A 16882-nucleotide genomic window follows, 5' to 3' on the forward strand; every position below is an offset into this window, starting at 1 on the left:
AGTTGACGTTGTTACATTAGTTCAGGTGCATAATGTAGTGAATAATTCCAACACACCCGTACATCATCCTGTGCTCATCGCTGTTCATAGGGATACACACACCCCTGTGTTTATAGCAACGTTACTTGACAGTAGCCAAGATACGGAAGCAGCCCAAGTGTCTGTCAGTTGATAAATGGATGAAGAAGAGGTCGTATATATACACAGTGGAATATTACTCAACCTGAAAAATGAGTGAAATCTTGTCTGCAACAACATGGACAGAGCTAGAGAGTGTAATGCTAAGTGAAAGAAGTTGGAGAAAGACAAAACCGTTAATGCTTTCTTTCACTCATGCAATTGAAGAAACAAAACAAATAAGCAAAGGAGAAAAAATAAGGGAGGGGCAGATCAAGCAACAGGCTCAATTAATTGAACAAATTGATGATTACCAGAGGGGAGGTGAGGGGGAATGAGTTAACAAGTAGGTGGTGGGGATTAAGGAGTGCGTTTATCACTCGAACTTTAGATCTTGTTTGGCCAACACCAAGAGGCACATGGGTTGCAGTGAAACTTCGAAACACTTCAGGTTTCACGGTAGTCACTTGAGTTCACTTTTATAACTTCTAAATTGTTTTTGGTAATCTTAATCTAAGGCTGTCTTCTCTTTGAAAATGAGAAAGACCTGGATGGCATTTTATCAAATTCCCTCAACTCAGTCTGTTAGACTGCATTAGAAACAACCAGGTGGATGTTCGTGGGTAAAATAACTTAATTCATTAAAAATAGCGTATTCAAAATCCGTTTATTCAAAGTCACAAAATCCACTAGCCAGAAACCTTAGTGCTGTTTCTAATTTTGCACTTCACTACAGATTTTTCGGAAAGTTGATAAAATTTTGATTTGTTTTTAACGCTGATGTGGGTAATTTTCCTTTTTGGATTACTTCGTTTACACTTAATAATGATTTGCCTTTTTAATTAGATAATATACCTATTTGGATGATTCATGTCCGCTTTCTTTCCCCCTCCCTCCAACTTTGTAGATCATGAATCGGTTCAGTGGTGTTATGACAACTTCATTAACTACAGGTCCCTGATGTCAGCAGATAATGTACGCCAGCAGCTGTCGAGAATTATGGACAGATTTAATTTGCCTCGTCGAAGTACTGACTTTACAAGCAGGGACTATTATATCAATATACGAAAAGCTTTGGTTACTGGGTATTTTATGCAGGTATGTGGATAATGCACGCATACATAGTTAAATGTTTACATAATATTGTTTGCTTTAACAGCCCTTTGAATCTCCTTTAAACACAAGGTAAAGAATGCCTCTGATTATTGATTTTAAATGTTACGTCCAGATTCTCGAATCAGCTGGTAATGCTAAGAAATTTTAGGTGTCTAATGAGTAACAGATTAATTTGCTAAACAGCAAAGTCAGTAATCCGGTTACATAGAAATCAATTTGGAGTTAACTTTTTAATTACCCATCTTTTTTTTTTTTTTTTTTTTTTTTTTAATACCAAATGAGGTGCTAGCCATTTTCAGGTGGGATTAACGATTTCTTCAATGTAAATTTCAATTCTTGGCTTTTGATAAACATATTGAAAAGTTTCTGTGACTAGATCTTAACTGGGGATGTATAAACAATGCTGAAGTGAGGCATTTGTCTGTGTGGATCCAGAAGTACAGTTCACTTTCCTCTCTGTAGAAACTAAAGACTCTAAAAGTCAAATACTCAGACAGCTGTATTTGATTCACAATGCTGTGGAGTGATTATTGGTATTTACAACTGAGAGACTTGGGTGCTGGGAAGAGACAAAAATGTTATTTTAAGTGATAAGATGAAAAGTAATTTAAAACGTTTCATTTAGTGTGAAGTGTAATATATATAGTGGGGACTCGACTAACTGAAGTACAGCTTGTCAGGTAAACATAGCAGACATTTATTTTAAGGGATTTAAAACAAATTATGTTTTAAAAAAACTCTGTGGTTGTAAAATTGAAAACAAATCAATCCATTACTTGGGATTGGATTGATTTTAATTAATTATGTCTCCTGTCTCCTGGTTGTTTTCTCATTCTCTATTTTGGCTATGTCTATTAAGCAAGATGTGGCCTGCCTTAAGGCCAGATGAGCTGAATAAATAGAACGGACCCAAATGCACAAAATCAAAATAAGAATTGATTGGTGCATAGTCTGTAGTTGAAATCATAGTGACAGTAAGAACTTTTATTGTGACATCTTCCAAGATTGCGTGCTTATTAGAGTTAGGAAAATAATAGAGCTAGGTATGAAAATTCATTCTTCAGACTCTTTATTCTTCATATTTAATAGGTACTAGCATACAGTGGCTTCTTTTTGACATATTCTTAGATTTGCTTCTAATTCAGAAAAGATTGGCAAAGCCATATTCAAGCATAATGGGTTTCTAATTCTCTCAGGATTAAACTTTGTTAGAAACAGGGCATGCAGTATAGTACCTGGCACCTAGCAGGTGCTTAGTAAATATTTAGTGAAGGAAATGGAGTTCATTTTCTGTTATTTATTCAAAGTTATTCACGTCAATTATTCACACACATTCTTCATATTACTGTAGGTCTAGAATTTTAAAGGGTGTATCGTCTTCTGTTTCCGTGTTTGTTAATTAGTTATTACATAAGTGCCACCAATCGATATGTTTGATTATAGAGGGAAGTACAGGAAGGAATTACGTGCACCTTCCCCCCTCCATTCTTTTTCTTTTCTTTTCTTTTCTCTTCTCTTCTCTTCTCTTCTCTTCTCTTCTCTTCTCTTCTCTTCTCTTCTCCTCTCCCCTCCCCTCCCCTCCCCTCCCCTCCCCTCCCCTCCTCTCCTCTCTTTGTAGACTACCTTCTCTCTTCTCTTCTCCCCTCCCCTCCCCTCCTCTCTTTGTAGACTACCTTTTGCTTTTCACTCCTTTTTGCTTTCTTTGTCTCTTAATTGTGAATCTTCTAGTAATTGTTCATCTAATACACAGTTGTTACCTGGCACTAAAGAACCTTTTCTAGTCATTCTAAGGCAGGAAGGACCAGGTAGTGTATATACGAGGCTCTGTGGGCCCATGAGGTCACTGTTCACCTGCTCAGCTCTATCTGCCCTTGCAGTGCAAAAGCAGCCATGGGCAAATGAGTGTCCTTGGGTTCCAACCAGGCTGTACTTATGGACCCTGAAATTCAAATTACATAATTTTTACTTGTAATACAAGTACATAACTTACATAATGCAAATTACATAATTTTTACTTTTTAATTTTACATATCTCCTTACCCCACCCCCAATTATTTAAAGATGTATGAGCCATTTTTGGCCAATAGGCCTTACAGATGCAGGCGGTGAGTTGGATTTGGCCTGCGGTAGTTTGCTGTTCCCTGCTTTTATCAGGCAGTGATAAAATAAGTGTAACCATCGAATTAAAAGCAAAAGATGAGGCCTGCTTGTTCCTAATCCTGTAGGTAGCTTTTTACATGTTTGTTTTGTAACTGGCACATCAGAAGCATTGTATTAACTTATGGGGTTTTGGTTTCAGGTGGCACATTTAGAACGAACAGGGCATTACTTAACTGTGAAGGATAACCAGGTGGTTCAGTTGCATCCCTCTACTGTTCTTGACCACAAGCCTGAATGGGTGCTTTACAATGAGTTTGTTCTTACAACAAAGAATTACATCCGGACGTGTACGGATATCAAGCCAGAATGGTAAGCGACACCCTTTGTCCTGACAGAGTTTGTTAGTATTTTGCTCAGAATGCAGTCTGACTTCGTTGGCAGCAGTCTTGCCCTTCCTTTGATTCCGAGGAACTTGATGGTCTCATCAGCTCAGGATGTGTGCTCCATGTTTAGGTATGGGGCTTTCATCGAATGGTATGGTTGATCTCTCTCTTGTGATTTTGCTTTCCTAAGATGACAGAGGGATTGTTGGTATGGGTGTGGGCGGGATTTGCAGCCAAATACAAAATTACAGCTGACTAGCATCAAGGGTCTTTGGAGTCCTTCTCTTGCTGTTGTGATCGACTCAAGTCTCCTGGTACTGTCCTAGATATCAGTCAGTCTTTGTATTTTCTCTGTTCCATTATCATTAGCTCTGAATTATTGATGATTTATATGTTGATACTTTGGAAAGAGTTAAGCAAGCCTAAAAACCACACATCTCGTTGTATCTTAGCATATTTGATTTGCAGTTTGTTATTGGAACTGATTGCCATCATTTTTTAAAGTTTTTTTTTTTTTTTTTAATGTTTATATATTTTTGAGAGACAGAGACAGACAGAGTGCAAGCAGGGGAGGAGCAGAGAGAGGGGGAGACACAGAATCCAAAGCAGGCTCCAGGCTCTGAGCTGTGAGCACGGAGCCCGATGCGGGGCTCGAACTCACGGACCGCGAGATCATGACCTGAGCCGAAGTTGGACACTTAACCGACTGAGCCACCCAGGCGCCCCTGATTGTCATCATTTTAAGCAAAATTACCACCCTTCCCCTTTTGTGTGTTTGGCTTTTTATTTTGGTTAGTTGGTTGGTCGGTTTGCCAGAATCCGTTCTATAACTTAAGATAGGAGCCGTCAGCTGGGAATGGTGGGACTGAAAACACTTCTTTTAGTTGATGACACTTGCTGTGAGCCTGCTTTCTTTCCTACACAGATTTATCATGACTTCTGACACTTGTGTAGGACATTACCGTTTTATCTTAAAGGCTTTGTTGAGAAAAAATTGTATGGCCAAACATTAAAAAAGATTCAGTCAAGGGAACTCTTTGGGGTATAGAGCTATATTTATAGTTATTAAACTTTGAGAAGATCCAATCATTTGAATACCAAGATATTTCTCCTACAGAGCCTGTGTTACTCTAACCTTGGAGAGGTTGGTTAAAACGGTGTTCTAAAGTGAAGAGATTAGTGGTCTAATTTTCATATATTTGTATTAATGTAAAGAAAGGTTTTTAAAAGATTTTATCTCCAGGTTTTTTTTGTTTTTTTTTTTTTTTACGTCTATGGAAAGTCCAACATGCTAACTAAAATAAGGCATTTCTAAAAGTGGTGTTAGGCATTTGTAATTTTAATGTTGATTTGGGTTTGTAGATTTGCCTTTGTTCATCATTATATTAATGAGTAATTCCTATCCTACTAGCAACTCCAGTACTTTCATTAAATGTTAATTTGGTAATTTTTCCCCCCCTTCCGGACAGGTTGGTGAAAATTGCCCCTCAATATTATGACATGAGCAATTTCCCACAGTGTGAAGCAAAGAGACAGTTGGACCGCATCATTGCCAAACTTCAATCCAAGGAATATTCACAGTACTGAATTCAGTGCTTAGAACTGAAGTTATTCAGAGGACAGCTTTAAAAGATGAATGAACTCAAAAGTTCAAGTTGTGCTCTTCACGTTGGTTCAATAATGGCCTTTATTTGAAAGCTTTTTAATTTTTCTTTACAGTAAATATTCCATTCTGATTTCATAAATTAAACATTTATGCCTCCCTTTTGTGTTGACACTGTAGCTCATACTGGAAAAGTCGATCAATGTTTTGCAGTTTATTGAAAGTAGTTCTATATATAACAATGTTATAAGCATTTCTTTAGAAATGGTTGAAAATGCTTCTAAAATGTGATTATCGACCATGGTATGCATGATCGTTGTAATTGTTGACATTCCTTTTAGAAGTTGTGAAATGTTACAACTTGTGCTTATGTAGACACAATCTTCTGTCTCAGTACAGAGGCACTGACTTCAATAAAGTCTATTTATACTAATTTCAGCCAAAGCACTTTGATATCTTTGTTCTAGTCTCTTTATGGCTTCTTCTCAAGCATGGGGCTATTTTTTTAAATTGTAAGTATACCATGATTACATACTTAGCATCGGTCCACAATCTTTCCTACTTCCGTAGAGAAAGTAGTCATTAAAGCAGTATTTTCAAGAACATAGTGTGGCACTTTGTTAGGTTAATCAGGGTGTGGTCTAATGGGATAAAAGTATATGGTTTTCATTCACAAGGCAGAGTAATGAATAGCTTTCTCTGGTCTTAAAGTTTATTTCATAAGGCTGATTTTGCACCACATTTTTAGTAGATCTTTTCTATACAAGAGAAACACCCTAGCTTCTGAAACCAACATGTATTTGTATTAAGTAGATAGTAGGGAGTGATGTTATGTTACAGATCTTAGTCCATTTTACTAGAGTCTTGGTGTTGGATAGTTTATGCAGTCTACAAAGTAATTAGTGTGTTAAAATGTGAATTTGACTTTCCATTTCCTGTGACAGGCAGTAGACAAGTTAAAAACACCTTTTTAACAGCAAATGAGGTGTTTGGTGTGACCCATCAAAGGGCCTGTAATAAATCACTTCCTTTCACTTAAAGATTAAATACTGTACTCATTAATGTCTGGACTCCCGTCTTCTCTTCCTCCCTCTCTTTTACAAATATTTAAATGTTAAAGGGAATTTATAGGTGTGTGTAGTTGGAATTTAAATGTACCTTGAAGCATACATCTTAACGCAGTTTAAGGGAGTTAATTGGGCAGATTAGAATTTTTCAGGCTGTATACTTTTTAGTGTATAGGTAGCTGTTCTTAAACGATGCCGGTGGCTTAGAAGAGTTCAGATGCTTCTGGAAATGCCTCATGTTCTTTTCATGGAATAATTTACATGCTGAGATGATATTTTAGGTTACCCTAACAATTTATTCTGCTTTAAGTATTGGCAACATTATCTGCTAGAATTTTTTTATTTTTATTTATTTATTTTTTTTTAGATTATGTTAAGAAAATCTGGGCACTTAGATTTGTTTCCCCTAAACCGGCACCTTTTGCCAAAGTATTATGTTGCATTTTTTTTTCAGTTGCATCTTCTTATAATGTGACCATCTATCTAGTTTTAAATAGATGTCAGTGTCGCGTATGTATTGTTTAATCTTGTGCTTTTTAAAATCCTAAATGAGACCATTAAGTTTTCTTCACGAGAAACTCAAGTTGCCATGCTGATGTAAAGAACGCAGGTTGGCATTTGGCAGAGTTTCTAGGAACAGCCAGTGCTCTTTACATCTTGGTAAGTGATGAGTGTGCACTGGGAGTGGCTATGTGGAAACGGTAGCGCGAGCTGAGCTCTTTTTTATTCTGCCCTCATGCCCACCCCACTGTTCAGTTTTGCAAGTCCGGCCACATCTGACCAAAGCTGTGAGTCTTAAGCACTGATGTTATTCACAAAGGTGTGGCTCTTAAAATTGGTGTCCTTTAACCCATTTATTGTAGGCTTGCCAATTGGATACAAAAATGGTTACAATTTCCCTTGTTTACCTAGGTGGTTACAACTATCAAATGAATCCCCTCAGTGGTGTGGAACAAGAAAATTAAATGTAAAACGTTGTCCCTAATACTGCGAAAATCTTTCTTGATGATCTTGTTTTCTTGAAGAATTCTTGCCTCAAAATAGTGGAGCTGCTTTTTGTTGTGAATGTAGCATAAGAAAGGAAGGCCATCAGCAAGTAGAGATTTGGCAACAAGTTGAGGAAATGAACTCAACGTGGGGGAATAGGACGAAATACACCCCTCCAGTCACACTACTTAGCCGGAACCCCACAAAACAGAAAGCATATGACTTAGTCGTAGGATTTGAGGCTTGTAAGGTAACACAAACACCTTCAGATTCTCTTGTGCATAATTTTGATGGCTATCTCCTGTGTTCAGATACTTTAAAGAAAACCATTACTTTCGAAGACATCTTAATAGTTTGCTAGAAATGCTGAGTTAAAATTTCTTTCTCTGTGACTAATTGTTTCTATTTCTTGCTTTTAGAGCAAAGTTAGTTAAATAAGGATGTTTGTTTTACTGCATGATGCTATTTAGATACTTAACTTTGTCTTCTTTCTTTACTCTGATTTAGGCCGAAGAGCCTGTTTTCCCCTCTTCGGTATGGTTGCTAGATAATCCTGAATATTCCTGATTCTGCTAGGTATTCTTTGGATTGTAGTCAGTACTGTGGTCTCAACTGGGCAGTAGCCAGTACTGTGGTCTCAACTGGAACTTGTATTTCTCAGGGGACCAGACATGACATCATTTCTGTTAATGCAGCTTATGATCACATTAACCGTTCAAACATCCGCCGCATACTTTTGGTTCATATTAATCTTACCGTAAATTTCAGGTCTCTAATTTTTATGTGATAGTTTGGCATGTGGCTCAGGGCCAAGAAAAGACCCTCACAGACCGTGGGCATTGATAATCTTCAGAGACCTCACCATCTAGTGAATTTAAAAATAAAGTTGACAGATTTGGTATGTACCTATTTAAGCAATGATTTGAATTTTAAAACTTCTTTTTATCTTAGAGAAAGCGGGGGGGGGGGGGGGGAGTTGTGTTCTTAGGTATTTAGAGTGATGCGCCAGCCCTGTACCGATGGGTAAGAGGGCCCCGTAGAGAACCATTGTGCAGGTGGTCAAGTAGTTTATCTTGCACTGAGAACATGCTGCTGCAGTGACTTCTGATTCCTTCTCTTGGAGTACACTGGCTACATTATGGACACTGGTTCGCTTGACCGAATTCTCTAGCTTGGACTTGGCGATTGCTCATTTCTAGAGTATTTGAACCAAAGTTAGCAAAAGCAGTTCTCTGTCACCACCTCTGTTACCAGTTGCGTGCTAAATGTAGCCCAACCTGGGAGTTCTTAGGTTTGGCAAGTTTTCTTACATTTTTTGTTTATATGTGGGCTTATTTTTTATTCTCTCTTAAAAGATGCTGTTTTTTGTAGGGCCTTCATTTGTAATTATAGTAGGTTGTAGTAAATGGAACGTGATGGAGAACTCAAGTCATAAACTTGGCAAAGCCACATTTAAATAACTTGGGGTGTTTTTGTTTGTTCTTCTTTTTGTTCTTTCACATTCTCCCTGATAGCAGCGATTTCATTTCATTAGTAGTATTCCTTCATAGGATTTCTCTAGAAGTTACTTAGTGGTACTGATGGTTGTTCATTTTATTAAGCACCAGCTCTTAAAGGCATTGCGTGGGATTATAAAGAGTAGGTTCATAATTCAGAGATCATCTCAAATTATGGTCTAGTTAAAAAATGTGCAAAGGTCTGAATATAAAGCATGGTATAATGACTGTGATAAGACGGATCAAAGAACTATAGGGATCAGGAAGGATGGGTTATAATTAAGCAAGTGTTGTCACAAAATCCCTGATGGTATTTCAAACAAAACTGGAAATAACAAAATGATGGGTGAAATCTTCCTTTTAGAAATCTGTAAAATTTTTTTCTTAACACTTAAAGCTGGATTCTGGGCAGCCACTTGCAACTTCTGGGTGAAGGAATAGGGAAATTTTGTGGAGGAGTTTTAGTTGGACCTCACATATTAGGCTTTCAATCAGCACGGAGGATTTCTTAGACGATTAACAGGATTTCAGGCCAAGAGTCATAGTTCAGACCGTTTTTAAAGTTACGCTTTAATTGATGCATAGTTTACTCAAATGATCCCCCCCCTTTTTAGGTCTTCAGTGTTAAGTGTGAACAGTTTATGCAGTTGTGTGATCATCACCACAGTCTACACAGCATTTTCATCAACCAAGAGGGCTTCCTTTCCCCTGTTCTTTGTAGCAGATCCTCTTGCCCCACTCCCCAGTGCTCTGCAACCACTTAACTTTGTCCTTCTGTTTTTGCTTTTTCCAGAATGTCAGAAATGGGATGGTACTTACTGTATGCGGTCTTGTATCTGGTTTCTTTCATTACTTTTAAGATTCATCCATACTGCACGTATCAGTGCATTCCTGTTGATTGCTGGATAATGGTCCATTATGTATGTACCATATTTGTTCATGCATTTATTAGTTGCTAGGAAGTTGGGTTATTTCCAGCTTTTGGCTATTGTGAGTAAAACTGTTTGCATGCAGACCTTTGTATGGATATGGGTTTTTATTTCTCTTGGGTTGTAGGATACGTGCATGTTGGATTTTAGGAGAAGGTGCCAACTAGTTTTTCAAAGTACTGTACCTTTTTGCCGTCCCACCAGCAATGTACAGGTGTTTTAGTTGCCCTGCAGCTCACCAAAACCTGGTAGTTACCCATTTTTGTTTTCTGTTTGCCATTGTAGTAGGTATATCTTAGTTCTTCATTGTGGTTTCAGTTTACATTTCGCGAATGACTAATACTTAGCGGTGTCAAGCATCTTTTCTTGTGCCCGTTTGCCATTCATATCTCCTCTTTGGCGAAGTGACTGGTCGCATCCTTCACTCTTTTTAAAATGAGTTTTATCGTGGAGTTTAAGAGTCCTGGGTGTTCTGGATCTAAGTTCTTACTGAGATGCACGTTTTGCAAATGTCCCCGCCTGCTGGCTTTCATTTTCTTAAGAGTCTTTGTAAAAACAGAACTTTTAAATACTGTATAAGTCCAATTTATCCTTCCTTAATTCCTTTAATGGTTTGTACCTTTGGTGTTCAGGGCCAGTTTTGATGGTCTCTTAAAGGGACAGCAAGGAGCGTAGTTTGGCTGGAGCATGTTCTCTAAACTGTTAGAGAAACGGTTAAAGAAGACTATTTAGGTGATACAGAAAAACACTTCATAAGGTAGACCATCTCCTTTTAGAGAGCTGCAAAACAGGGCAGAAGGCCACAAGCTTTTACAGGATAAAGAATAAAGAACAAGGGGAGACAAGTAGAAAATGTCTGATTGTCAGCCACGTAGACAACCTTGTTTGAGGTGAGAAGGCCCAGAGTTGGCTTGACGTTTGGCATTTCTGGTCAAACCAAAATTAACCTGACTTGGTTTGCTGATGTGGCAAACGTCAGGAGTGGCTCCGTTTGGGTCCTAAAATTTATTTCAACGATATAGAGTAAGGACAGATGAGGTTGTGAAGGTAGGTTGGGGTTGAGTCACGGAGGGCTTTGGAGGCCAGGTTGAGAGTGGATCTGAGTTCAGCAGAGAGGATAGAGTGTAGGAGGTGGGCATTGGCCGCCGCTCGAAAAAATACTATAACCTAAGTAGTGAGATTAAACTGAACAGAAGAGTAAGAGTGAAAGAGCAAGAGACAAAGTAGTGATACAAAGAAAAAATAGTGATTAAAGACAGCTGGTTTAGCGTGTGAGTGAACGAATGAGTGGCGTGCCAGTTGTGAATCCAGACTTGAGAGCGTTTTATGGAGACCCTAGCTGCTGCTAGAAGAAAAATGGCAGAAATTTACAGACAGAATCCTTCGTAAGGGAATGGGCGAGATGAAGGAGAGACCGAGAGAACGATTCTTGCCGCTTCGTGTTGCAGGAAGGTGGGATGGATGAGGGCTGTGCATGTTGAAGAAGGCCACCGGCTTTGGCAGTTTGGCCTTCAGCCACCTTACATAGGGATTAAGGTGGAGGCTGCAAGCAGGTAGCCAAGAGAGCCGGAGGCAGCCTGCCCGTCTGCCTCACGTAGCCCTGATGGGGCATTTCAACCCAAAATACCCGTAGGTCTGGCCAGGACAGGCCTTCCTGACGTTTAAGCGTGGCACTTGAGGTAATCTGCTACTCTGGGGTTATGGCTGCCCCCTGTAGGTAGGTGCCTGTTCTGGTTTGCCAGACCCCCTTGCCTTCATTCACTCTGCCACCCCCTGGCCTCTGTAGGCGATGTTGAGTGAGAGAGGGTTTTGAAGTGGAAAAGACTTGCAAAGGCTACTTTTTACAAGAAGTCGTATGGTTAGGATTGAGATCAAGAGGAGGGATCCTGTTTTAGGGGCGCCTGGGTGGCTCAGTTTATTGAGCATCTGACTGATTTCGCTTCACATCGTGATCTTTGGGTTTGTGGGTTTGAGCCCCGCTTCAGGCTCCATGCTTCAGTGCATTGCCTGCTTGAGATTCTCTGTCCCTCTCTCTGCCTCTGCCCTGTTCATCCATCTTAACATGTTGTGGGGGGGAATTTCAAATTAATGTCTCAGGAGAGAGTGGGGTTGAGGCCAAGCTTGGTTGCGTTCACCTTAGAAATGAGAAAATTTCCTTAGAAAGATATTAGGATAAAGAAGGGACAGTTAAGGGACCTCAACTCAAATGGCCTCTTAGGGGGAGAGTGCAGGGATCAAGTTCAGGCTTGAGGGAGGGGAGTAATGTGTGAAGTTGACAATGGATTTCTTCTTTGGTTCCTCTTCTGTGGTCTTAGCCTGGGAATGGAAAAATCGGGAGAAGGCTGTGCAGCTTGATAGGGGTGCCTAGGCGTGAAGAAATGTGGTAAAATCTTTAAGATCTTGCCATTAAAAAGAATCATTGATGGCAGCTGTCCCCATAAACTCATCTAGTATCTGTGAATTTTCCTCGTGCCTTGTGCTTCTGTGATGTTTGGTCAGTAGCATTGGTGAATACATTCACTCCACAGTAATGGTTGTGATGTCTTTGCTGAGAAGCCTCTTCATTTCAGCTCATAGATTCATTTTTTATATGAATCGTTGGGCAATTGAAATTTTGTCATAGCCAGATCTGAGGCCTGATGAGTGAAATGAGGCATGCTCTCAATTTTAGGGAGTGACTTCCTTAACAACCCTTAATGAATGGAAATTTATTTTGATGCTTACAGAGGTGTGTGTTGTTTTACTTTAGATGTAGAATTGCTAAGAAGTAGAATTGCTAAGGCTAGATTGTGGGCAATATTTCAGCCTTATTGCACTAGGTCTGTTTAGTGTCTTATCAAAGAACCTTGTATTTGATTCGTAGGATTTACCTACCAGGGCTAACGTTGTTCTTTAAAAGGGAAACATTTTAATTTTTGAGGAATGATAAACTCGTCAGTAAATTGTAGCAGAAATGATGAGAAATTTCATCTCTGAATGGTGATCATGTATGTATGACATTACTTGAGTATATTTGCCCTTAATTGTACAATCTCAGTTCTCCTTCGTGTAAAAACATACAGTACTATTTTGTAAAATACTTAAACATTGTTAAAGCTTTGTATTTGGTGGTTTTGTGTAATCATTACTTCCCCAGATTAATTAATGAAAGAAATTTCTTTGATTTAAGATCGTTAATGTTTTATTATTTACCTTTTTACATTTAAGAGGGGCTGTATTGATGATGTTGAAGATAGTTTTTAAGCTTTGAATGTCTGTCTGCACTTGCCTTCTGGAGACCTTTAATCGCCTTCAAGAAATATAGGACTTTGTACAGAAACTAATGACTGATTGCTTTAGAGTTGTCCCTTTAAAATAATGTAATGATTAGGATCCGCTCATGTCAACTCTGGTACAAGATGTCTTGTTTGCAGGGTGAAACACATTTCCCCATTTTTGCTTTATTAGTGGAGAAGTGTAATAATGGGTACCTTTTATTGTAGAGGACTGACACGAGTCGATTGCTCTTGCAGGTTGTGGTCATGTTTTCACTAAGAAATAGTAAGATAGACTGAAGGCAATAGAAATGATCAGGCATGGTGGAGGAAAAGAGAAAGCAATCAATAGCGACTTTTAAAATAGTTCATGGGAACTCTTCAGAGTCCTTTATCAGAACCGAACCTTACAACTCTGGGGTATATTCCATTATTTCCATTTTTCTGGGGTGGGGGGGTACTGAGTTCCAAGGTCCTGTGGCCACTTAACAGCACAACTGGCTATTCCTTACTCTGCCTAAGGGCCCCTGTACTACATGATTTTCCCCTGAGCTGTCTACCAGGGAGCTTGGATATATAAAGCCAGTTTGGAGTTTTTGATCTGCTGCGTGGTCCTAAGATTGTGATGCCCGTAAGTTTAGAGCACTATCTGAATTGTGTATTAGGCATCTCTATGACCACAGTTTTCCATTCTGGTTTAATGTTCGCCAGAAAATGGAAAGGGGACTTTATTGTATCCCTGGTCCTCTCCTTAAGTGGGGCTGTAAGGGTCTGATAAGGATACCTTTTTTTAACTGGTAATTTGTTGATTATAGTGTGGGTTTTCAGTGCAACCTTCTCCTGATTGTGTTTTCAGAATGGATCAGTGAATATAATCTGAAGGGAAGTCTGAAGCGAACATAATCCAAAAGTCATTTGTTCAGTTTTGGGATTAGAAATATTTCCAACCGGGGTGCCTGGGTGGCTCAGCCAGTTGAGTTGTACAATCCTTGATTTTGGCTCAGATCATGATCTCGTCATTCATGAGATCGAGCCCCCGCATCGGGCTCTGTGCTGAGCACACGGAGCCTGTTCAGGATTCTGTCTCTCTCTCTCTCTCTCTCTTCCTCCCACACTTGCATGTACTCTCTCTCTCGCGCTTTCAAAATAAATAAACTTAAAAAATATACTAGTGAGAAATGTTTGCAAACCAGAGTGAAGCGTGTTTATTTCCTCCTGCTCATTCACACTAAACTGCTTTTCCCCATGACTTGGAGCCATCGTGATGATAGATTGTCTCTCTCATTTCTCTACTTTCAGTACAGAGTATTTGAGGCTGTTTTTCTCCACCAGGCTGGGCGTCCTAGAGCTGTGTTGCTTGTCTCTGTCCCTAGTACCTAACCCTAGGCCTGGTATGAAGTAACTCTTCAGCAGATATTTTACAAATACAACTTCTGTGGCTTTCTTGGGTTTGGTTTTTTATATCACTGTTCCCTTATTACTGGCAGTGATAGAACTTAAGACTTCCTACTCTTTGCACCCATTAGACTAAAAAGCAGATTGTTCAAGGGTATGTAATGGAATGGGGCAAGAATATGATGTAATGCACTTTGGTAAACAGACCGGATTTTATTTTTTCCTTTTCCAATCAGGTTTTAAACCCCATCTCTGCCCTTACCCAGCAGTAAGATTGTGGATTTGTGACTTACCCTAACCTGATTCCTCATTTCTATAAGGGGAGGCTTGATTATAGTACTTTACATAAAGTGTTCGGTTCACTAAATGAAATAACCCAGAACTTCTGGTCCAGTGGATGCCCATAATTGACAGCTTTTCCTATTCCACTGTTAAACATATGAATTAAGTAGGTATTTTGTGGGGGCCTTAATAAAGCTCTATTTTTTTTTTTTTTTTTTTTAAACGTATTTGTTTTGAGAGAGGGGCAGGGGAGGAGTGAGAGAATCCCAAGCAGGCTCCCCGCGGGCTGCACTAGCAGTGTGGAGCCTGACGTGGGGTTTGAACTCCTGTACCGTGAGATCGTGACCTGAGCCGAAACCAGGAGAATCAGCCACTTAATCAACTGAGCTATCCCGGCGACCCAAACCTCTGTTCTTTATGTGGAACTTGAAACAATTATTGTGACCTCTTTCCAGAGATCGGTCTTGCTTTTTCCCTGACTCTTTGGATTCTCGTGAAGTCCCTTGGAAAGAGATTCCCCTGTGTAAACATCGATACTCTGCCGTGACCAAGACAAGCAGATCTGCATCACCTGAATGCTTTCCCTTCTTGATTTCATGGTAGGGGATGCTTTCAGGGAAGTATCCGGAATGTATTGGATGTATTGAAAGGAATCACAAGCTTTTCACGGGTAATCCAGATTGTATTTATGTATTGACAGAGTGTAGTGTCTGTGACTGTACCTGTTGATAGATCTTGTGCTCCAATCTGCTGAAGTCATCATCTGATTTACAAATAAATGACCAAAGTATTGATGTACTGGGTGAACTCAGCATCATGCCCTCTTTAAACCTCTAGTTTAAGTTTCCAGGGGAAGGCCTTACTTGTTTTTCTTTTCCTTTTTTTTTTTTACGTTTATTTATTTTGATAGAGCATGTCACACGAGCGGGGGAGGGGCAGAAGGTGAGGGAGAGGATTCCAGACAGGTTCGCACTGTCGGTGCAGAGCTCCAGGTGGAGTTCTATCCCACAGACTGTTGAGCTCATGACCTGAGCCGAAATCGGAGTCGGACGCGTAACCGACTGATCCACCCAGGTGCCCCAGGCCTTACTTGTTTTGACCTTTGTTTTTAGTCTCACGACAAGGGTTTTGGCACAGTGAGGCAGGCAGGAGCAGGTGTTCAGACTTACAGAAGGGTTTTGGAACTGTTTGGCATAAATTATTATTTTTCCTCTGTAGCATTTCTTTTCGGTCTCATAAAGGAAGGAAGAAAAAAAATAAAACTTAAATGGCATGAGCTTGTTATATTTCATATTAAAAAGTAATACCGATAGCTTTTATTACTGATAGCTATTGTATGGGTATATCTAGAGAAGTACTTTTTCAAAATTCACTGACGTTACAAAAGGGAGTATCAGGTATTACTTGCCCAACTTCTTCCGTTAGCAAATATATAAACACCATTGATCATATATTCATATTTATTATTACTAAATCATATCTGAAAAATACAAAGACTGATGATAGTGACCTAAGAGTTTTCCATGGCCATTGGCTTTCCCACAGAATTCCTAGGCCTGCTTAGCTTTAATCTTTGTAAGTTAGTGTTCAAAGTTTTGCTCTTTATTAAAAAAAAAAAAATAGCTTAGAAAGATAAGTGGCAGTTCATCACTTCCCAGGGCCCATCCCTCTTTTTATTTCCAAGTCATTATCTAGGTTCTGAATACAGCGTTGCCACCCTGGTTTTTTTTTTTTTTTTTCCCCCCCCCCCCCCCCCCCCCACTGTTCTGCACTAAAATATTTGAGATAAGTCCTTAGTGTTGAGGAAATCCTGAATCCTAGAGCCGGGGGGTTAAAAGAAATACAGTGACAGGCTATGAAATAGTGTTGTCATAACTTATCAGTGGCTTGTAAATAGGGTAGTTGCCTTGTGACACCATTTTGAGTGAAGGCAGTTTAATTGCGTTGGCTCTGTTTAGATAAGCATTTGGGATCCACAGTCAAATGTGTGAATGCTGTGGTTTAAAGTACTCCCTTATATAAGATTTGATTTCTTAAGTGATTTTTCTTTCTAAGTTCTATTTTATATCAAAAGTTATTTTGGACAATGTCTTTCACTATGTACCTGGAGAAAGAAACGTCACCTACAAAATGTATGTAAATCCAGTGACTGT

The 16882-nt window shown here is 39.3% G+C and overlaps 1 protein-coding gene across 1 annotated transcript in view; it reads left to right on the plus strand.

The window, feature by feature from the left end:
• Positions 1-5757, plus strand: part of DHX15 (DEAH-box helicase 15) — a 61824-nt gene extending 56067 nt beyond the window's left edge. The window contains exons 12-14 of the mRNA XM_042936787.1: positions 1025-1215; positions 3533-3702; positions 5186-5757. Of these exons, the coding sequence (XP_042792721.1) occupies positions 1025-1215; positions 3533-3702; positions 5186-5303 (479 nt within the window). The 3' untranslated portion in view covers positions 5304-5757. The remainder of the gene's footprint in view (positions 1-1024; positions 1216-3532; positions 3703-5185) is intronic.
• Positions 5758-16882: the final 11125 nt, after the last annotated feature.

The sequence above is a fragment of the Panthera leo genome, chromosome B1, assembly GCF_018350215.1.
Source record: "Panthera leo isolate Ple1 chromosome B1, P.leo_Ple1_pat1.1, whole genome shotgun sequence".
Classification (NCBI taxonomy): domain Eukaryota; kingdom Metazoa; phylum Chordata; class Mammalia; order Carnivora; family Felidae; genus Panthera; species Panthera leo.